The following is a 24,549-nucleotide window of genomic DNA, read 5'->3' as shown; positions in this document are numbered from 1 at the left end:
TCGAATAGATTACACCCGCCAACCCCGTGCACCTATATGATATACCTATACTTATAATGTATACCCTTTCCGCAATTCCTGCGATTACCCAACAGTGCTTTTATTGGTGAAAAAGAGATCGATCACGCTCGGGTTTCCCAAGATCACTCTCGGGGTAATTCATGCAGTCTTCTCTCTGGAGTTACGTGGGATTACTTATCGTGCTCTATCCTTAAATCCCGATCTATTAGGATAGGTACGTTTACACAGGCAAGTACTTACGGCGAGTGAGTAAGCATAACGGAGATCAGAGAAAAAACGGAGTATAAGATGTATAGGCAGGTAAGTATATACGTATTTATAGCGAGAGAGGCAAAAAGGCGAGACGCGCCCGCTATACTTACCTACTGTAACTGCACACGAGAGCTTGTGCTATACACACGCCGCCTCGAGTTGATGCGCGCGCCAGTCGATCGCCAGTGCTCTGAACCGACGGTGGTACATACAACGTAATATTATATATATTACACAAGTACACGATTTTCTTAATTGTTAATAATTAATGTGTGTGCGAGACAGACCCGTTGTAGCTTTCGTTGAGGTCAGAGGTATAGGCGGTATATATAACAACAGCATAGTACCAATAATATTAGCAATATTACTGGTAGTACTTATATACTTATAGTGTGTAGTAGCAAAATCGCGTAGTAGTACCATGTAATATAGTATATTGTGGTAGTTCTGTAGTAGAAGGACCGCGCGGAGCACTACAGTAGAAAGTTTAGGAAAAAATAGTAGGTGACGACGAAAGAGATGTATGGCTGTTTTGTGCACGTTCAAATTATATAAAAGGGGACTGACTAGCCAATACGAGAAAGTGTTCCCATTGTTTTTGACCATCGTAAATTTACAGCCTTGAAATTTATTTTCATGTATACTTAACGATACTTGAACATTGTGTGTGTATGTGTATAAGATTTAATTCAATAAATTCGCAGTTACAGCCCCCTATCCGCAATGTATATGTGATGTATAGACAGGCTATTTTATGAATGGTAGTGTTATGCAGGGAAACAGAGTCATATAACTAGCTGGAATTATTGTACACAGGGGCAAACTCACGAAAGCCCGGCTCTGATAATTTGTTTGCTAGGCCAACTAAGGGTCCGATTCTCCAAGTATAGGTACCTGTTTCGTTGGTGTAAACACGTAAACACATATACTTACCCCAGCCGATCAATAATATCAACGGTGTACCACCTAATTTATTTATTCATACGCATCCTAATTCCTTTTAGTGAATTGTTTGTTTGTGTTTGTGTCCCCCTTAGTGTAGGTATAAAACGCCGAGTTAATTTGAGCGTCCCCCAATCCCCCATGCATGTCATTTCAACGTTGAAAGTTTATTAGTAGACCGTTATAGAATAACAGACCGCGTGTGTGTCGTGTATCATCATCATCATCATCTCCTTTGCATAATTATTTATGTAATATTTTGTTTTCTCGACGAGCCGGTACGCCTATATATGATTGCACGTCACGTGTGTGTGTGTGTGTGTGTGTACGCATATATTACTACGATACTTACGATGTGCCGTCAGCCGTGCAAAAATTGTGCAATGAAGCTCCGAGCGCATATATGTATAATATTGCATAGATTTTATCACCCATGTGTATAATAGACGTGCACCTGCAGATGCCATCAGGGTTTTTAAAGTCGTTGCCTTTTTTTTTATACCTGTAGGTGTGAATAAGTATCCTACATTTATAACGGAGGGACAAGGACTCGAGAAGAACAGCAGCATCAATCCACCGAGCTAGGCCTGATAGTTGAGCACCCAAGTAAACACCTATATAATATATATATATACGCCCAACGGCATCAAACTACAAGTTCGATTGAGCGAGTTTCGGAGCGCCTGCGTCGTTGCTACATTTCGTCGCAGCAGGGATCCGGCTTCATATACTATTTTTCCCCGGCTTCGATTTCGCGTCCTCCTCGAGTCGGCTCTCCCGTTGTCCTTATACACGCAAGGGCTGGTGTTCCGTGCGCGGTAGTCCTGTGTGCGTCTACTATTTCCTGGTCCGCGGAGGAGCATCCTCGAGATGAGTACGCCGGTGAAGAAGGTGCCGATACACCTACAGGTACGTACCTATACTTACGTTTATTTGTGTTATGCTTTTACATTTAAGAACACTTGCTTTGACTGCCGGGTGGGGAAGGGGGGCGGGACGGAGGGCGATCGATTTTTCTCACCCGCTTCTAGGTTAGCCAAAAAATTACCCTTCCATATAACGTACGCGTTAATGCCGTGTTGAAAATATACTATACTGTACTTATAGACTCATGCGGTCATTTCCTATATTAGTATTTGAAAATTGGAAATTACCACGTTCGAAAATTCATCGAGTACTTGAGATTTTTTTTGTTATTTCTCCGCCCGTCAATGTTTGTCTTACCTCACTCGGCTGACTCTACGTAGAGTGTTGTTGACGATACACTGTAAAAATCACGAATCACGAGTACAGCTGATATTTTTTGCAAATTGAGTTACTAACAGTACATTTTCCACGCTATTTATAAATACAAAAAATTATCATTCAATATACTTACTTACTGACATCTCGAAAATAAAACGAATAGTCTGCTAGTTTTTCCGAGTTTCCTGTGATCGATAGGTGGATGGGTATAGCGTCATATGCCGGTGACTCGACATTTTTCGCAATGTTATACGTACAATTTTATGAATTCTGTTCTAGAACTTTTTTCAACTGAATATAATTGAGATCCAAAAGGGGCAGTGGCATGCAAAGTCTCAATATTGTACTTGTATTAAATTAAATAAACAGATGTTTCGATGCCAAGTAAAAATACGAAATACGAGACATTTTGGAGTACTTCATGTAATTTTTTCAAAACATTTCTCTTACCTGAATTGAAGTACTCAGAAAAGGGTCGACCACTATGCGTATCTGCTGTACTCAAACAATAATATTAATGAATCGTACTCAAGAAATTAAGAGACAACCTTGGACTACTATTCTATAGTTTTTGTGCAATTTTTTCCAGTAACGAATAAAAAACAGTCAAATGCATGAGCTCCAATGCGACGCTGTTTCGCTGAGTTGTTTCTTGAATTTTTCATTCAATTTAGTGATTTTGGTACACGTATTTTAAAAAGTTGCAGACATAGCATAGTTGTTACTATTTGTAGATTCTTTTTGTTCTTTTCATTACTTCAGATTTGTAACACATATTTTCCCTAACTCATTAATTCATCTAAAAAAAAAAAAAAAACAACTCTGATTCCTCGGATTAAAGAAGACCCAAAGTTAACGCCAGCGTTATTCGCTTCAACTTATTATCATATAATCAGATTTTAAATGGAGAGTTCCAAAAAATGAGGACAGCATCACACTTTCACGCAGCGAATAGACTTAATTTTGTGCAAACACAATAGTATTTATAGCGTAGATTTTTTTTTCAAAAATTTGTTATTGGGAATTATTTCAATAACATTCAATTTTTTAAAATACGCTAGTTGTGATTATTATTATTTTTTTTCTTTTTTCAATGATTATAAAGCTTCGAGGTGTATGAAAAAAAGTGTTTTATTTTGGGCATGATTCATACAATAATTTGTTGCAAACCAGCACGTAACATTAAATTGTTGTGATACTATTATTATAGGCAAGCTAACATAGATTTGTATGGAAGCTTAAAAGTTAATTAAGTGTAAATTGTTTTTTCTAATTCACTAGTAGTGAACTATGAATGTTGGATAAAAGAATAAAAAAATAACTGCGTCAGAGAGAAAATATTTATCGACACAGCAGAGCACATGATTTGTTGCATTTTTTATTGAACGATGGAAATACAAATTATTCTGTAAAAAAAAAAATTAATCTATAGCAAAGGGCTATTATGGCACGTATATGTCTTTTTTTTCAAATTAATCGCGAAATACGTCGTCTCATCTCTTTGACTCACTCATGCATATCTTGACACCATCCGTAGCATTCCCATGTTTCTCATATTGCTCGTTTCTTCTGTCACACGACTCCAGTTCTGACTTTTTACTCGCACTTACCTATGTAACTGTTGTATAAAAAGAAAGACGGAAGAAGATATTTGATATGTGTGTTTACATCTCGGCAGTTAATTAAATTTTGTTGAAATTACCACTTTTTTTTTTTTTTTTTTTTTTTCATCACTCGTACACAATTAAGATGCAACTTTTTTGGATCTACTTAGCAAGTATTTTACGAGATAAAAATTAAGTGCTTATTCGCACAAAAAAATGAGACGATATTACAAAATTTTGATGGACCACAACGTATACTGATGCAGCTGCTGTTTATATTAAACAAGATTTCATACTTTTTATTATTTTTTTTTTTTCCAACAGAAAATATTGAATTTTTATCGTTTAAACGTGGGACTATTTGAAGTAAACAGTTTTTTTTTTCCCCCGTAAATTTCAATCCTGACGAACACATACAAAAAACACAATGTTTGTGGAAAAAATTGTTCTCAATTGTTTTTTACACGCACGTTTGATGCACGGGCGCATAAAAATGTAAGAATTTCGCAAGTAAGACCAAAATGTTGTATATTATAGTTATTCGATGGTACTATGAAAGTCAGGCATAAAAATACACACACCATTGCACATACGTTGTAATATTTCCCCGCAGTTAGTTTATTATCCAATGCATGTAGTACTTGTGTGCTGTCCTGGATAACGCGCAGGGTCTGTTTAACTACAAAACCACCGGCTTATCTCTCTCTCCCCCCCTCCCCATTCTCAGATCCCCTCGCAGTTAGGCTGTATTAACAAACAAAAAAATGTTCTTAAAGTGATAAGGCCTGGGGGCGGGAGGTACGCAGTGAAAATCCAGTGTAGCGTGTTTACCATCCTCTCGTGGCTCACAGCGGGCACGTTACGGCGGCGGAACAGGTAGTCAGGCAGACAAGAGAGCCCTTTCCGTATAATATATACGCAGGAAAAATAATGGGTGCAGCGTGCACGATGAGGAGGGAAAGAGATAGAGGTTGTGCCTCTCTGTATTATTGTCCACGGTCTAATTCACATTTGCAAATGACCGCCGGCGAATGCATGCGCCGGAAACGAGTGCCAAGAGCGACCGGCCTCGCACCTGCTCCGGCCACCGCCTCCTCTTTTTTTTCCCCCTCTCTTTACTCACTGCGTGCATATTAAGTGTAACAGCTATCAAGTTCACGTGCAAGTGCCATTTGGCTGATTTAATTATATTTCCTATTGGTTTGACGACAACGTCATTGCAACATTGCGCGATTATTATTTATTATATGCTTACATATACTCTGATTATTATGTAAAAAACATACCCAGTAGTGTTGTGATACACACAGTTCTTTCATCACGTTCAAGCTAAACCAATAAATGATAAACATTTGGTATTTATTTTCAAAGCACCTGCTCGCAGCCGTCGATTCACAAAACCTTCTTTCAATATTTTTGTTCCCTGATAACAAAGTGAATATTTATTCGTTAAACAAATCATTTTTATATTTTGCACTCGTTGTGTGGTAAACTTATTTGTTTTCATTTTTATTTTAAAGGATTTAATAACTTCGATGTATTTACTTCATTACAATGCTGATAAGTTATTCGAACAAGGATTACATCGGTTATACATTCTATATATCTAAAGATGATGTTGCTACTCTTTTCGACGAAATCAAGTGAACCAAGTACTATCGACAAGTTCACATTTGATTTGTGAATAAAATTACGCGCATTTATCTGTGTGCATATGTATTTCACGCATAATTGAGCGAAAGAAGAATAAAGTTGATTAAAATTATTTCTCCATGTTACGAATGAGCACTGATTAACAACGCTATTGTTTCCTTAAAAGGCCAAAGCGCAAGAAGAAACAGTTAGTAGTTCGAGCAGCCATATATCATGCACAAACTTATTTGTCCCGCTATCTTTCCTTCACCTTCATATAGTATTATATTGTATACTTGTGACTTGTACTCTACTTTTTATTCATTTCTCAGGTATTAATTATCATGCTCTTATTGTTTCACCAATATTTTATTCTTCAATTGATCCTAACCGTGATTTCAATCGTCTTTTTTAATTAATCAACAAAACTATGATATTTATCTCTTGAACATCATTTACCGTGAGCCGTCTATTGTAGGCAAAGCAGTACATTGTTATAAAATCTTTTTTCTCATGAGTATGCATACAAAAAAAAAAAAAAAAACTCCAGTTCTCACAAGTGTAAGATAAAAATTTCCAAGCCCATCTTCAGGACAAGCAGTAGAGGAAAATTTTTTATCATCAATTGAATAATTAATAAACAAATCAGGCGTGATCATTGAACCTTTTATATAATTTTCGAATGCATTTTGAGCACATTTTATAAATATTTTTCATTTTTTTCCAAAATTTTATAAATATTTTTTTTAGGTTTTTTTTTGCTTATTCCATGTACATAAAGTTTGAAGTTATTAACAAGTCTCATTGTATTTGATTTAGAACTACATAATTTTGAAAAATCGCAATTTTGAAACATAGCGACAGTCTTACTCGAAAACTGTATGGGTTAAAATATCTAATTTATTTAGCAAATTCGCTCGTATTGATGGAGGTATAAAAAAAAAAAAAAAAAAAAAAACAATTGTGCTGAAAACGTGCCTCGAAAAAATATCGTTTTCAGTGGAATCGATCATGTATAGTAGACTTTTCTTTTCTCCTACACTCACGAATGCACATGTACACGTGTACAAAAGAAAATACAAAGGTGAAAACAACAATAGACACATAGACAAGCCTGTGACACGCGTGCATTCGCGACAATTGATATACTGGGCAAAAAAAAGCGCTAAAAGTATCATCCCTAATTTATCAGGAAAAATTCTCTGTATGCTAAACAACCATTTTTTGTTTTTCAATACCAGTACATATATGTATCCCAAGAGCAAAAAAGAGGATGTTTCGATTATTTCAAACAATCGTATTAATTTAATAAAACAGCGTTGTAGCAGTAGAGGGAAAAAAAATTTCCCTCCGACCCAAATCTTCTTGCCAACAAATTTCTTACGTCGAGCCAGCTATTAATGCGAGCGGGGGGCTCTGAAAAGCACCAGCATGGTGTGGCAGCAACGAGACGGCACCGTTGAATAAAATCCATACTCCGTGCTCAGGCGCCGTCGCCACTCTCGGGTAGCCATAAACCGTGAAACTTGCAAACATGTATGGAGTATAGGGGTTGACGAGAGAGAGAGGGAGAGATAAATAGGGATGAAGTTGCGTCGCGGCCTTTTATTCCCCTTTCTATATTGTCCCCTTTTTTTCCACACAAACGACTGTTTCGGAAGTCGCGACGCAACGTTGCAGATGTGGGGTGGGTGGTGGTGGTTTTGCGACGATCCGATCGATGGTACTTTTATATCACGTCCACCCGAACTGCTTGCAACTGATGTAAGAAGTAAACATTTGGGAAAATGGTTTTTGTTGCAGAGCTCGCAGAATAGATTGCTCATTAAAAATGGCAAGATCGTCAACGAGGATGCCGTTTTCGATGCCGATGTCTACATCGAAGATGGCATCATCAAGTGAGTATTTACATATAAATGTATGTCGATGTTGTTGGGATGAAAAACGAGCAATTACAGGCAACTCGGCCGGAACTTGATAATCCCCGGGGGTACCCGGACCATAGACGCGCGCGGGAGGTACGTGATGCCGGGTGGCATAGACCCGCACACGCATTTCGAGCTCGAGCTCATGGGCGCGACGTCGGTTGATGACTTTTACCAGGGCACGAAGGCCGCCGTAGCCGGTGGCACTACCACCGTCATCGACTTTGTCATACCGAGGGCCGACGAGACCCTACTCGAGGCTTACGACAGGTACAGGACTTCCGCTGACGAGAAGGTCTGCTGCGACTATGCCCTTCACGTGGCCATCACCAAATGGAACAACAAGGTAAGCCCGTATAGGACATTATACATATGTTACACGAACAATTGTATGCGCGTAATACGTCTCTTTGTACTTTTTCTTCAAATTTATTGTTGCTCTGCACTGTCATGGTATTATCAATATTATTAATTTATGGTACTCGGTTAGAAAAAAAAAAAAAAAAATAAAAAAATCAGAATTCAGGATTAATTCCAATAGTTGTTGGCAATAAACGTTTTAAAATCCGCTGCTGTGTTTCGTAGTTTTTTTTTTCCTATCGGTATATTTTTACCATAAACGTTTTCAAACCCAAATGCAAAGCTACTTATTACGTGCAGTTGTACTCACATTAATTAATGTTGTATAGTAAAGTAGTTCTATTATCTCGTTACGTCGGATGTATATAATATGACGTAGACGCGTTCACATCTATGGGGTACGTCATAGGTATCGCGCGTGAGAGGGTATACATAATAGCAGTGTACGTTTAATTCAAGTGAGGTAGGTAATTGGTACATACATTCATAAAATGTACAGATCCGCATGCGGCCGTGTGAATCATTGTGTGACATTGTGACGTATATCATGCGCCGAGAACAGGTATTGTACTTTGTTTACTTGCATGTATATGTGTATATATGATGTTATGTAAGCGCAGGTATACTCTTCGCGTGCATAATAGGTACTATATATGTGTATGGTACGGGACAATCGGTGCGACGACCTCGAGAGAGATGTGCTCTCTTGGCTGCGGTGCAAGCGACTCTGCTCTCCTTTTCTCCGTAGTCTAATGGACGCATATACATGTATATATCTGCGTGTGATTCAACGCTCCGTCAGCAAATACATGAGAAATTCTCTCGAAAGTTTCAACTTTGGTGTCTCGTAAAGCTTGAAAAAAATTTTTTGTCACCCGCACAACTTGGTGATTAAGCACTTGTATATTTTGCTTTCATCCCTCTGTGCGCTCCATTCGAACAACCTTAAGAGTGTCATTTCAAATATAATTTAAATAAAGAACCATCATAACGATTTTACATTTTATAAAAAATTTTGTAATTTATATAATCATATTTAAATTCCTTTCCGCAAATATAACTCGTACACCGCTCCTTATCATACTGTATATTTATGTATGTCCAAGTGTGTTAATATAGTATACTTTTAAAGCGTGTAGTTGAAATTTTTATTTATACATTTAAATACTTCAAATATAACAACAATAATGATTTATCCATTTTTGCATTATCAATATAAATGTGTATATGCAACCAAGCACTTTTTTTATTTTAAAACAACTAAGTACCAAAATGTCGTGCAGATTCGTTAAAAGAAAGGAAGTAAAGAGTTAAAAATAAGCTTGAATTTATGTGTTTTAACGAAAGGTGGTCGTTGTAAGAAAGTTTCGGCTCAAAAAATTCAATAAAATTCTTAAAGGTTTGAATTTTAAAGCTCAACACCTCTTTTCTTACGTTTATTGTTTAGGCTTTTCTCCAAGCACTGTTTACCGTTTGGACTTTTCTCCAAGCACTTTTATTTACTTTTTTTGAGCAACCCCGTTAAACCTTTTGGAGCGAAGCTTAATGAAAATAGTTGAAAGAGCAGACGACGAACTCGGCTTGTGGAGCGGAGCCAAATATTTCCTTCTCTCTTTGACACCAGTCATAAGTACCGGCAGGCAAGGTGCTAGATTCATCCACTGCGTGTGGTATATTTAGGTCTCTGCGCCAGCTGTTGCCATAGACCCGATCGAAGCTCACCAAAATATCACGAGTTAAGATCTACCTACTCTGAATTCGGTTTTTTCCATTCCACTCGCAAGTAGCTAGTTTCGACTACTCCTGCGCTGCTATTTTTTTCTCCTAATGGATCACAAACGTCACCTTGACAAGAGATTGTATAATATTCATTATTTTTCCTACACGTTTACGAGGTCGTGATACTTTGACCTTTCAAACATGTTCTTATCGTAGAACTGAAAAGGCATCAATTTGAATCTGATATGACTTTCTCGAGAATGTAACGATCGTTAAGTATACTTTGCGAGAGCTTGAAGTTTTCTTACTTTAAATACATTTATACACCTAAAATTGACACCTAATTTCACGTCGAAAATATTCCAAAACATTTGTTCCACAATCTAAGTGTATGTATGCGTGCACGTGATGTGTAGGTATTATTGACGGTCAATAGAACGACCAACTTCAATAATACTGAAAAGTTCGGAGTTTAGAGGTCGTTGGTTGATATGCTTGATTGATGCTGGTATACGTGTACAATGAACATGTATGTATTTGATGGGATAACCCAAAACGATGATAGCACTGTGGCAGCGTTGTTTCATCGATGATATTAAATTTCATTTCACAGGATGCAATTTATATCCACCGTTGGATTAATATTTGATGAATTGAATTAAAAAAATAATAATAATAACCAAAATGGCATTGATTACTTTACAGACGAAAGAGGAGATGGCCGCGTTGGTTCAGCAATTTGGTGTGAATAGTTTCAAATTCTTCATGGCGTATCGCGATCTGTTCATGCTGAGGGATCCAGAACTGATAGAGGCCTTCAAGATATGCAAGAGCCTCGGTGCTGTGGCGATGGTGCACGCCGAAAACGGCGATATCATTTATGAGGTACGAGCTTTTGTATTTAATTACTTTGACCTTATAATACTTGCCGATCGACTCAAAGTTTGGGGCTGATCTATAACCGCAGGTGAATTATCCTACATAGGTGTACCCACACCTTTCTCGCGTGTTGAGGAGTAGTTAAAAACGTGACCCGGCCGCCACAGTATTTTTTTTAGGTGAAATGCTGTTGCACGATTCTCTAAAAGAGCGCAAGAATGTAGGTTGCCAGTTGATATCCTTATACTATAATATTTTTTTAGACTTGAATTATTAATATTGTTCTAAAAATGTAAATTTGATTAGTGAAAACCACTGTCAACTTTTTACTGATATGGTCATTAGCTTTCTCCGTCTCATTCTTGAGATAATTACAAAATTTTTGATCCAAGATAAAAATGTTAGTCCTTTCAATAGATAGTATAAATTGTATGCCCTGTATCATCAAAATTGACTTAAGATGTTAAGATATGATAATTATCGGATAACAAGATGGATGATATACCAGTACACATGCTGGATGATACAAAAATGAACATATCTTTGAAAGTTTTTTTATCGATTAATACAGAAAAAAATAAAGGGTAACATTTCCACAAAATTTCAAGCCGATATCTCACCGTTGACGCTATAGACAGCTTTTTTTAAATGTAATCCTCAACTAGAAAAAATTTGTAAAATCACTGTTACTCAAATTGAAAATTATTACTCAGACTATAATTTCACTATAAAACATACGTTTAGACGAATTCCATTATAATAATGATTTATACCTTTTCAAATAATAAAAAATGTGGTTTTCGAAAATTGTAAGATCAAAATTAGAAATTAAGTCGTGAATTTTTTATATAAAACCATTATAACTAAGTACTATTAAAATACGTACGGACGAAATAAAAGTTTCAAGCCCCATACCATTAAAATTGGCTTTTCACGTCCCGAGATATTGGCTGTGCATTTTTTTAACAAATACAAGCTACTGGAAAGTTATGGTAACAAAAACTTTCCGCTTCCATTGAGTTTCCATCGCGTTGATATTCACGGATAGCGATAAAGTTACATTTGTAACATTTTTACGTTCTCACCCGAGTCCCGAGGTTGGTATACATCATCATCATCGTTGGCCAACTCTTCTGCATCAGCAGATTTCGATAAGAAGCTCGATGATCTTGTACCTATCATTGCCTCACCGATAATAATAATCCATACATCGTTCGAGTACGGAGATACTATCTACCGTACACGTGTACACAACTCGTGGTAGTTATTTTCAACATTGGCAAATTTTTTTTTGTATTTCCTTTGATTTTTGCGTCTCCGTCAAGGCACAACACATACGTCAAGGAAACGAAAAGCATAGCGAGCGATTATTTTGCATTCTAGTCGATTTACAAGAAATTTTCCAAATCATTAAAAAAAAATACGTCAAGTGCTTTACAAGTCGAAAGTGGCACTCATTTAATATCAGTACATTTTTTCTCGCGCCATAATACTAAGTTATTATTACACAGTTGTCAGCTATTATTTGGCAAAAAACACACGTATACTCCAATACTTCTGTGATTGCGACTCCGCAATCAGTTTTTTTTTTTTCTAAAGATTAACGTGCCAACGCCAGAGTCAAGTACCTACACGTGCAATGCTTTTACCGCTTTCCTTCAACAGACATGTATCAATAACTGTATAATATCCGATTGCATCGTACGTTATAAGTACCCGCACACTTACGCGCACAGTTATAAACGTAAAACGAGTCCTACAGTACTTAGTATATACTTAACCAGCCAGTATAAGCCGATTATTATCATTATTACGCAAATAAACGGTGTAGGATGTGTTGAAGTTTAAATATATATATTTATATAGATTTATGCTGGTTCCACCCATCCGCTGCTTACAGTATTGCGCACTGCGGAGTTTTTTTTTTTTTTTTTTTTTTTTTTTTTCTTTAGCACCACGTAAAAATTGTTATTCTCTCGAGGGCAAAATTTATCTGGCGCTTGATGACCGTGCCGTCGGCACTTTGCGATTGCAGAATACGAAGAAGCTGCTGGCCGCGGGTATCACGGGCCCCGAGGGCCACGAGATGTCTCGGCCCGAGGAAGTCGAGGCGGAAGCCGTCAACCGAGCCTGCATCATTGCCAATCAGGTGAGCGACGAGCATCACTCTCTACCGCACAATATACTCACGTATACGTAACTATACACATACATACACTCACATATACTTACGAACAAGCGATGCGCTCAAGCGCTGACTTCCCAAGTATAGTATTTAAGTGTAGGCATAGCCGAAGAGCTACAACTGTAGGGTCTGATTGCGGACGTTGATATTAGAGAGAGTCTTCGAGATGGACCGTCACATTACTTATATTTGCGAAAATTTTAAAGTCAAACTCCATCAAAATCAAAAGTCCGTCATCAGACCGTATGGTTAATTTCCAGGCAAACGATGTGTTGCGAGGTATCCAAAAATCGATGTCACTCGACGCCAAACCAACCCATTTTTTCCATTTATTTCGACCAACCGATCTTGCTCTACATCGCGAACATCGTTTGTCTGGATGAATTTACCTGTCAGGATATCGAGGGTCCGGCCCCGTTTCCCTTCCTTCCTGGACACTGTATCCTGACAGTCGTGAGGAGGGTTTGGGAAAAATTGATCCTCCCAAACAAAACGACCCTACCTACCTACTACCTATTTAAACCGTTTCAGTTCTGTAGTGTTTTTCTTTCTTTTTTTTTTTTTTGTGTATTGAAAAATTTTTTATTTCTTCACACATTTTATGTTTGTATATGCTTCCCCTTCTAAATGTATCTTTATTCGTGCCGTGTCCCGTGATTGCATGGCAACGTCTGATGTTCGTCTTTTTTTTCGCTTATCCAGTGGCTGTCGTAGTGTAGATCAGTATTTTTTTCATGCGTCACTCTCTGTATGTATTAAAAATGCACAAGTATGACTTTACCGTATAAAGTCCACGTGCATACCTGTATTGTGCATCTGTACATGTATGCGTAGCATAATTGCTTCAGTTACCTGTAAAATTGTTATTAGAATTATCCATATATCTCTGTATGTGCTTTTATTGTTAAATTAGAAATTTAAAAAAAAGTCAAGTTGGATGCTATTGAAATTTCAAAAAACGAGCACCGATCAATGATTAACGTTATTGATGATCAAATAAAAAGTTACGGGACGTTGAAGCTTCGAGTTTGCGAAAAAATTAAAATGTAGTTATGGTGGCTATTGAAATTTAAGATTATCAGTGATTTCAGTATAATACGTGCATAAAATTTGTTTTGCTAATGTACATATTATTAGGTGTGTACTCTATTTCATATGTAAATCGATTTCGAACAATTAAACGTAAACTCTGATGTCCTGCATCTTTTATACCACCTACAACGCGTTCGGATACATTGACAATGCTTACGCGTGCAAAAAAATAAATGTTTGAAGTATAAGTTGTGACATGAGCGTGTGCACCCATCATACGCTCGATCAAGTGCATATGAGTACCAAAACAACTGACTGAGGCGAACTAAAGGGGAGAACGGAAAAAAAAGTAGGCGAGGAAGCGTGCCAAATTGGCCACGAACACGCTTTGGCCTGAATCGCGAGGCGTTGTAAAAGAATAGGAGTAGCTTTCACGTTGGGAAGATAAGAAATAATACAATGCGATAAGGAGGCGAAGAGCGGTCCCTTATACCGTTTCTTTGTTAATTCCCGTTGCACCTTTCTATCTTTTTTTTTTTTTTTTATTTGAGTTTTGCTGATCAGAGTACTTTCATTACGAGGTGATTTAAAAGGAAAATATAATTTCCAAATACGTTTTTTCAAGTCATACTTCCCCGTGGACATGACAATTCGTATTCTACGATGAGTAATTGTCATTGTCGGTAGCTGGGGCTATTTAACTGGCTTTACGCTGCAGGAAAAACCCTCTTTTTTTCGACTCTATTAAAACGAATGGTATCATACAAAATTCAATGTTTACCTATGTCGATGAAAGTAATTGGGAAGAGTCATGTTTTTTTATAAATATTTTTAATGATGGGCGAAACCCAGAAGTAAAATCAATTAGACCATCGGAAATTATGATGGAATAAAAAAATTATTTTTTGTAGGGGTGGATATTTTTTTTTTTTTTTTTTTTTTTATTGGAAAAAAAAATACATGTATAAATGATTCGTACCAGTAGCCAAAATCTATTGGAAAGGAATTGCTTAGAATCTGAATGGGCCTCGACAGACATAAATTCACAATAAAAGCTGCCATAATTATTTCAAGCACTTTGCTACATACTTCGAGCTGTTCTGTGTTAAATAAAGCAAATTATTTTATTTATTTTAAGAGATTTTTTTCATAATTTCGGTGCCACACGTTTTTGTCGTACGTTTTTTTACTACAAAAAAGTGGAGGGAATTTCATACCAACTATAGATCTAGCTAGTGACAATGACTATACTCTGTTCAGGATTGTGAAAAAAAAAAAAAGAAATTCTTTAATTTTGTTTTTCCCGACACCTAATTACTTGTGAAGATTTCAATTCGATGGTATTGAATGGGCTATCCAATTTTTCATGATAAAACTAAAAATACGCTAGAGAAAAAAAAACTTGTAATGAAAAAGTAACGACTGAATTCATAAAAGTATTAGATAACAATTTTGTAGGCAATTGTATAGAATCAATCGTAAATACTTGCGGGTATAATAGGATCGATGCTTCGCAAAATAAAAAGTAAAAGTAGGCCAAGTATATTTAATATAATAAGAATATAAAGTGAACATATAATGGCGTGCACAAAGCGAGGAGCACTGAATTTAACAAATCACAATAAATAAAGTACATTCTGGATTGCGATGGGACGAAATCACATAGATTTTTTTCTTGACTCCTTGAAAGTGCAAAACTTTTTTTACTAAAATATTTACTTTCGATATATATAAATGACATACAAATTCTCGTTTCTCTTCCATTTGCCTCAATGAAATGTCTATCAATACTTATATCGGTCGATGCATTGAATGTTTTATACAATTTGCCAGTTTGATAAAATTTTGGATGGTATTATTATTTATTTTTTTTTTTTCCACAAAAAATCTCATTTTCTTGGTCCATACGTCCCCACGTTGTTTTAAAACCGAAATCGCGTCAACCAACGACTGAGCCGCTGATCGCTCGACGGATGGAGAGGCTATCTGATCGCACTCTCCTCTCACGGCCCTTTTTTTTGATACTTCCTCATTATAAATCCGCTACTAAAGGGGCCAATAACCCTGCCCAACTTTGGGTGGTACTTTTCGAAACAATACGAATCATCGAGATGTTTGATAAAATTATGAAAAGCCACAATTACGCACTATTGCGTTTGCCGATCGCTAAACAAGTTTTCCATTCGTGTTAATATTGTAAATGTTTTTTTTAATTTCAATTTCATGCGGACAATCCTGCAGTGTGGAAACCTGCATTTGCATAAAACTTGGCATCAAAATAACGAAAACATTTACACATACACAAGACAAAAGAAAAAGAGTGTTCTCGCTATACTATAGAGTTGTAAAACCAAAGTTTCGAAAAATCGCAATTGAAAGCGTTGCCTGTGCTCACAATTTTCGCCACCACTTGCACCCGACACTCAAACAGGACGTATATAGATTAGAAAAGCCAACGAACGTATCACGAACGCACGCTCGTGTTGTAATGAACGATAGGTTGCATGCCCGCTGTACGTGGTGCATGTGATGAGTCGAAGCGCAGCCGAGGAGGTCGAGGCGGCCCGGGGACGCGGCGTGTGCGTCTGGGGCGAGACCCTAGCCGCGGCCCTCGGGGCCGATGGCACGAGCTACAGCCACCAGTGCTGGAGGCACGCGGCCGCCCACGTGCTCAGTCCACCGCTCAGGCCTGACGTCGACACGCCCACTGAGCTCATGAAGAAGCTCAACTCGTAAGTACATGCACACCTTTACTCATCATGCTTATTACGTTGTTCCATACCATAATAGTATTTTTTTAATATCATACACAAGTAGGTATAATATACCTACTTCTAATTCATTATCATTCTTTATATTATCTTTGCCACATGTTTAGTCTAGACAATATAATGTAAGATTTGCTATACGTATGGATGAATGCATCTTCTGTAAGATAAACTGGCTTGGCTCAGCCTGTCTTCCTTCTGCTTTTTTCCTCTATTGTCCTCTTACATCCAGCCATCTCTCGTATTAGGTATTTTTTGTACCTACTGCCCCTTTATATACTTTTAACTTTTGGTTTGTCAAGAGCTGATGGAAAAAGATAATGATTATGGGGTATATGGGGTGCTTTTCGCTCCTTCCAAATATATTTACACATTACTTTGAATGATACGTAGATTTAGATGTGATTTCATAGATGTATTTTTTTTTTTTTTTTTTTTTTTTTTTTTTTGGTATCCAAGTATCTTTTACGACTTTATTTTGTAAACTTGATGTTTTCTGGTCTCTATGTAATGTTAGCTTTCGTGAATGAAAGTCAATGGTATACTGATAGAAAGTCAGCTAAAACGTGAAAATGTAGACATGAAGATACATGGATGTGATTGTTATACTTACATTTACGGTTTTGTCAAAATATATGTATATTCGTTTTACATATACGTGTAGGTATAGATGAATAGAATATGCACGATTCCTCTCCAAGTATCCAAGCGAATAAAATGATTATTATTTAGTCAATGACACATGTTAAGAAATAGAGAAACTACATAATACACTCGAAATCGTAAAACAACATTCAACCAAAATTACTCGAAGGGAAATTTAAAAAATTTTTTTATATTGCCCACTCTGGCTGATAAAAAATTTAATTTTATTAAACGATTTCGAAAAGAAAATACTTTTGTTGTACATTTTTTTGTTATTTACGATTTTTGTATTCAATTCTCGGTTGCATCAGTGTCAGTGTAACTTTTCAAATTGACATTGCAGTTGTTAAGCAAAATAATTATTTTTATAATAAATTTTTTTTATGTATTTACTTTTTTAATGTTTCTAAAATTATGTAAAATTTTTAGAAGTCATCAAATATAATATTAAAAAGTTTGAAAAAACATTTCAAAACAATGTTGCTGATTGAAGTTTCAAAATTTTCAAATAAATTACGATAAAATTGTGTAAGCAAAGGCTGTAAATCTCAAATATTGTATAGTTGAATGGTAATTACTTTTGTGCTCTGAAACGCGGTAAACACTGTAAATAACCAGCATGCATTTATACATGCATATAACAATTAATAGTCATTTTGGTGATTCAAAGTTTTAATTTTATTATCTCTAGAAGAAAGTTAACAACGCAACTAAGCTATAGTTAAAGTAGGTAATATTTCAAACTAATGAGATGTACGACTACTCTTTGAAATTCACTTTAGTAAAACGCCAATTCGCAAAGTTGTACGGTCAAAAAACATGTTTTTTTTTTTGTTTTTTTTTCTTTCTCTTCGGCTTCCCTCTGTAGTGGTAAGCGCACGTCGTGAAGCAGACAAATGCAGTGTTTACTGAGCGGCAGTAAGCGATCACGGGAAAATCATCGAGGTCTCGGCAACTTTCTTTGCTAGTTGCGCAGTATTTTCCCTCAAAAAGTAAAAGAAAACCAGCCAGAGGCACAATGCCTTGCCGCGACTGCTGCAGACCATCAAAGGAGAGTCGATTGATGGACCGGATTACCTTTCCATTGCATACTTTTTTTTCAACCAAGCGAATGAACTTAAGCACAGCAGTCATATGGTATTTGCTTAATGTAACGATGATGTGGTAGATGTGTATATAAGGTGCATATGGGGTAATTGAATTGTATTCGCTGGGCGTAGAGATGGTGAGCTTAGGAATAGAGTAGGTAGTGATACCAATATAGTCATTCGATTTTAAGTTGATTTATATGTGTATATTCAGGGTTTAAAGCTTTGTATTTTTTTCTCTCATTCCATTTTTTTTATTGGTGATACAATTTAAAGCATAGGACAACTTAGAAACGAGGAAGAGGTTGTCATCGCCAGTTTGGTGATCACCGGGTCTACATCCTGCAAATAGCTCCAATCATTAAATTATCCTATGAAATTTATGTATGTTGTAACTACCTCATTGAAGTGACTACAGTATGCATGCGTATCTATTTGTAAATCGTTATATTTTAGCAACCATCTACCAATGTATTTTTTACACTGCTTTGCACAACCCAATAACCCATCAATCTGTAGACAATTATACTACTTAGAAAAAGTATTGGTTCACTTTTATACAATCTGCATCATCGTATACAAGCCCATTATTATAGTTTATAATTGCAGATGCATATATGTTTGTTGTATATCTATTGCACGCATATAAACTTACGTAGATGTTAAAATGACAGACGCGGACGCACTCTCGTACTCCCACGCACAACTTGCGACATGGGCACCTTTCTTGGAAAACCTGAGCGCTAACTTTTATTCTTAAAATGCATTTTTATTTTTCTCAACCTATTGAATGTACGACAAACGTTTCAAATGTTTATTCAAGAAGAAATAAGAATACATTAATAAACGCGGGAGGAACTCAGAAAGAAAATCGAGTAGTTTTGAAATCTGTGACAGGCGATGGTGTTAATAAATAAATCGATCCATTGATTGAGATTAGATAACCAATATCAACTTAATAGTGGAGTTTTGGTAAGAAATCGTAACAAATATATATATATATATATATATACATCTCTTATTTGAACACGTGCGAGGTTTCCAGTATAGAAAAAAAGTAGGTAGATGTAGCCTACTATCAGATTACGGGCAGTAGATGGTACGTCTAAAAAAGTCCCTGTAGTGCGTAGAAGCTTATTAGAAGCTAACTTTTAATTTACACAGATGTCTTGACAATTGTAAGATATAGAAAGTAAGTGCCCGACACCGATACTGCGCCATCTAATGCATGGTCACTACTGCTATATTTTTCAAAAGGAATCAATTGTTGTACCTTTACGATTTTGCTTTTGCACGATTTTGCCACTTAATGATTATGTTACACATTTGTCCGTATTATTTTTTACATCATCAGTCTAACTTTTCGACGTTATTTTCATTTTTTCCAACTTTAAATTTTTCTTCCCTTTTTTTCAGTCAACAAATGAACGTTTTCTCTTTTTTCCCTGTATTAAAATGCAAGGATACTTCATCTTTTTTTAAAAATTCTGAACAAATAATTTACGTAGGAGAGTCAACTTTTTTTACAATTTTACAGTGGAAAACATTTTTATTTAATTACGACAAAAAACGTCTATTAAATTATTTTTCGATCCGGTAACTACTTATCTTTGGTTTTTTCACATATATTTACGCGAAAAAAACGACGATGAGTTTAATTGCTTTAAGCAATATGGACATGTCAACGCTGTCCATCAGCAGGCTAATTTTTAATTTTTTAAATAAATATGATTAAATGCAAAAGTAAGGAGTGGATATAGTTTTTAAATTTTTTGACCCAAGAGAAATGACAGTATTTGCTTAATTGAAACTCGTTGACTAACGTACGTCGTAGTTCTCGTCCCCGCGTATATGAGGTACACTGACTCTGCAGAAACTAATATATATATATATAATATACACACACACTGCCCTGACAATGAACTACACCAACAAGTGACCTACATTTTATTCACCTACACGTTGTATAAACTAAACGATTACCACCACCACGACGACTGTTGTAATATGATCGCTTGTAATAAAACCACCACCATCGGCATGAAACTGCAGTTGAACTGCCCGCTATACGTGACGCGGGTGACGAGCAAATCGGCGGCCGACATAATATCGGCGAAACGGGCGGACGGGGCGGCAATATTTGGCGAGCCTTTGGCCTCGAGTCTCGGCATCGATGGGGCCGAGCAGTACGGCCGCGACGCAGCCAAGGCCCGCAGGCTCGTCACCAGCCCGCCCCTTAGGCCCGACCCCACGACCCCGGCCTATCTCGTCGAGCAGCTCGCCCAGTAAGTACTTACACACACACACACGCCTATACATATTTCCCTGTCAGTACCTATATATTTATATACTCGGGTATTGATCACAAGAATTTTTAATCATGCGTATTATATGGTGTTGTCGTATTACACCTCCGTCCGTTTCTCAAGTTCAACCTTATTACTATATATGTAATACATACTTGATATTACATGTACATCAGGAGTCGTTAGTAGTTGCGTCCAGTATACGTTTATAGATTGTTGATGTACGAGTGGAAGAGTTGTTGATTGAGTTTTTGTTTTGTGGTTGAAAAACTCGTTTTGATTAGGGGCGTCATCGAAGGCTTTTCGAAGCAGGTGTAGGTGAGAGGGTTGAATTTTTTTATTAATTTGTGCGATTTAATAAATATTTAAATATAATTATACTATTAGTATTTTAGTTTTCCTTTCGTACTCGGATATAGGGGCTACATTGTTTTTTCAGATGACAGTTCTATATCTATATACATTCAGTTTCTTTACAGTCCAGTCGTCGATGTCCATCATCATGTTGTTCTCGTAGAATTCCATTTAAACTTGAGGGCAGTTTTGTAAGAAAGATATCTTTGAAGTGCGAAAGACGGGTATCATATTGTATACGTTGAAAAATGTTATTATTGTTTCTTGCTACGTTGCATACTTAGAAAGTATCAATGAAGAAAAAAAATATTGATTAGTAATTGTAACTTTTACGTAATTCTGTGTAACTTCAATTCAAATAATTGAAGACAAGTTGTGTATTTCGAAATGACTGTTTCACGAGCGGGTACTTTGGATGTATGCACGTAGGGCGAGATGTATAATTAATTATATGTTTAGTGAAAGTGAAAATTTGTAAATCAGCTGACGATTGCCGTGACAAACGATCAATTTAACTGGATCCTTAAATATAATACTACTCTGGAAGTAGTAAAGAGAAAAAAAAGAAAAAAAAATATGAAAAAAAGTACAGGTTGGTATACTAATTTGCGTTCAACTCTGGTAAGCAAGAATAAAGGCAGGAGGCGCGCTAGCTGTTTTACGATGTTTACGTTTTCTGAACAAACGAATGATAGCCGAGTAGCGGTACCGACCCCGGTTAAGCTATACGTGGCGAAAAAGTCATTTCTGAAGACAGTCGCGAGACGTTTTACAAGATGTTTAATGTACAAGAAAATTTGGATGATTTGTTACGTGACTATCTTTTTATTAGCAATATTCCTAAACCTGCAAAACGGTAAGCTTTAAATTAATTAAAAAAAAAAAAAAAAAAAAAACACCTGAAATACTCCTAATGGATCGCTTAGGTTTAAATTTCAATAATTAAAGGATTGATTATCAAGTCACTCGAACTTTTTTGGGCTTTTTTTTTCCGCACACCTGCTAAAAATACCCACACAAATGTACGCGTGAGAGCTGTTGGCACAAGAAATTGTTAGTTTTTTGTTCGAGTATCTCTACTCTCTCTCTCTCTCTCTCACTGTGTTTCCTTTTTCATTCGAGAGATGCACTTTCGCACGTGTTACACACCGTGAAACCTGTAGTACCTACACATACCAGTTCGGCCGACATCCATCGGGTATAGTAACAATTAACGTCTCACTACCTTTTTTTTTTTTTTTTTTTTTTCTGAGTACAACGTCCAGAACAGCTTTTTCCATTGCAAACCCGAGGCTCTCTTTCTCTTTCAACTTGTTCTCACTCACAACAAATAATTGGCCAAGTTTCTCTCTCTCCGCTTGATTCCTCTTTGGGCTCGATGCATTGTCGAGTGGAATATCGATGATGGTGCATGCATCGGGTGAAACCGGTGGTGGGTGAAAACCAATGACTTTTCTTTTCTTTTTTCTCTCCACGCTTGTAAAGCTAACGGAGGGCTGGATTGGGTGGCATCAGAGTTCCGTGCATTTAGTGACTTACAAGATAATCCATAAAGTGTAGATGTTGTATCGATGGATTATGATGGGACGAGGGGGTTGTGACGTGTGAATGTTGATTGTAGGGACGGGCTGCAGGTGACCGGGAGCGACAACTGCACGTTCAACGCGGACCAGAAGGCCCTGGGCAAGGATGACTTTTCCAAGATCCCGAACGGGGTGAACGGCGTGGAGGACAGGCTGTCCGTCGTTTGGGAGAAGGGCGTGCACGCGGGCCTGATGGACCCGACGCGTTTCGTCGCCGTCACCTCCACCAACGCCGCGAAAATCTTCAACCTGTACCCCAAGAAGGGGGTCATTGCCGTCGGCTCCGACGCCGACATCCTCGTCTGGGACCCGACCAAGAAGCGCACCATATCAGCCGAGACCCACCACCAGGCCGTCGACTTTAACATATTTGAGGTCAGTGAAATGCAACGAAGCCAACAAACATGAATACTACTATTTACAATATTTGGATTTTTTTTTTTTTTTTTTTTTTTTTTTTTTTTTTCACGCATATTTATGTTGAAGGCCAATACTACACTCGGTATCAATCAATACAAATATGTATCTTAAAAGACAAAGTTAAAACAATTACTCGATAGTAGGTGGATACATGTTTCAAATGCTTGTAAATTCGCAATAAAAGTACGTAAAATCGATGCTTCAATGTTAAACGATGGACAGGAAAGTACATGTAAGCCGGAAATTCATAAAAGTATCGTTCTTCTTGCGCAGGGTATGGAGATCCACGGCGTGCCGGAATACGTGGTGGTCGGCGGCCGAGTCTGCGTGGACGATGGCGATATCAAGGTGGTTCACGGCTTCGGTAAATTCCTCGAGACACTGGCCTATCCGTACTATGTGTACGACAGCGTGGAGGAGCGGGAAAAGCAGCCGCGCGGAGTGGCCCGCAGCGAGGCCGATGCTCGCAAGTTCGCCGAGGAAGACGCCATTCTGACCAAAGCCCGCGAAGCCGCCAGGTTGGCCAAAGCAGCGGCTGCAGCGGTAGCCCAGAACAACGAAGCGTTGTACCAGACCAATGGGCATCACAACCACCAACAACAGCCCATGGGCGGCTGTAGGCCCGGGGCACCTTTCATCTGTCCGACCCCGACTCTTCCTAATTCAGCCATAGCCACGCCCTCGGTCAAGGGCCCGCGCCTCGAGGGACAGAGGAACCTCCAGGACTCGACCTTTTCCATCAGCGGTGCGTTTCGTTAACTCATTCAACATCCCATGGTTTTTTTCGTTTGTTATCATTATAATTGTTAACTTTTGCAGAGGATACCAAGGAGACATCGCGATCTTGCATCCGTGTCAATAACCCACCGGGTGGACGCAGTGCCGGTGGCTTCTGGTAAATCTAGCTGTATCTCCACGATGTATTCACTCATACGAATTAAAATCAAACGGGACAAATGAACGAGGTGTTGAAGTGGGAATCAGGAGAATAGAAAATGTAAAAAAAAAAAAATAAATAATAATTAAAAAAAAGTGCAGCCAAAAAGGAAATGTTGCAGCTAAGTATGTACGTGTAGAGAATCTCTCTCACTTTCTTTTGCGCGCGTGGACCATTGGAATGTCCTATTTCATGACGACCGCGTAGGCTTTAAGCGTCTACTTACATATATACATATACTTACACTATCGATACATATATATAAATGTTCTTGGTTGAAATCGAGAGTCTGTTTATTATTGATTGCTATGTATTTTTATTGAAAAAAATATATAAATATATATCTATATGTATAATCTGATGTTGGGTGAAGAAACTCTATCTTTTTAAGCACACGAGTCAATTTTTTGTATCTCTGTTCTCTTCTTTACATTACTCGACTTTTTTTAATGTAATTTTTTTTCTGCACCACGCAGTACGAAATTCACTTTTATCGACTCTGAAAGTATTACGGAATTGAAAATCATGTACTTGTTTCAACTACAAAAAAAAAGAAAAAAAAAAAAAAAAAAAAGTCAAGTACTCTGGAAAATCAATGTTTTGATATAGATTTTGTTACGTTTGCGGTTAATCGATCAAATGTTTTCCTTTC

The 24,549-nt window shown here is 37.2% G+C and overlaps 1 protein-coding gene across 7 annotated transcripts; it reads left to right on the top strand.

Annotated features, from left to right (window-relative positions):
- The first annotated feature begins 426 nt into the window (after positions 1–426).
- Positions 427–24,178, top strand: CRMP (Collapsin Response Mediator Protein). 7 transcript variants are annotated; one of them, XM_089588686.1, is made up of 10 exons: positions 427–488; positions 1,724–2,124; positions 7,500–7,594; positions 7,655–7,967; positions 10,406–10,585; positions 12,615–12,728; positions 16,296–16,528; positions 22,579–22,915; positions 23,234–23,705; positions 23,780–24,178. In XM_089588686.1, exons 2-10 carry the CDS (start codon positions 2,086–2,088, stop codon positions 23,857–23,859), a joined length of 1,863 nt encoding a protein of 620 aa, XP_089444812.1. In that variant the 5' UTR covers positions 427–488; positions 1,724–2,085; the 3' UTR covers positions 23,860–24,178. The 7 variants fall into 7 exon arrangements, with proteins under 7 accessions (XP_089444812.1, XP_089444817.1, XP_089444811.1 ...); XM_089588691.1 differs by lacking the exon at positions 16,296–16,528 and adding an exon at positions 20,350–20,582 and having other exon boundaries at positions 456–511; XM_089588685.1 differs by having other exon boundaries at positions 456–511.
- The last annotated feature ends 371 nt before the right edge of the window (positions 24,179–24,549 follow it).

This window comes from Copidosoma floridanum, unplaced genomic scaffold, assembly GCF_036245765.1.
Source record: "Copidosoma floridanum isolate Cflo_tuat_1 unplaced genomic scaffold, Cflo_Japanese_pri ptg000007l, whole genome shotgun sequence".
In the NCBI taxonomy this organism is placed as follows: Eukaryota; Metazoa; Arthropoda; class Insecta; order Hymenoptera; family Encyrtidae; genus Copidosoma; species Copidosoma floridanum.
The sequence above is the reverse complement of the archived record's forward strand: the minus strand, read 5'-3'. Positions and strand labels throughout refer to the sequence as shown.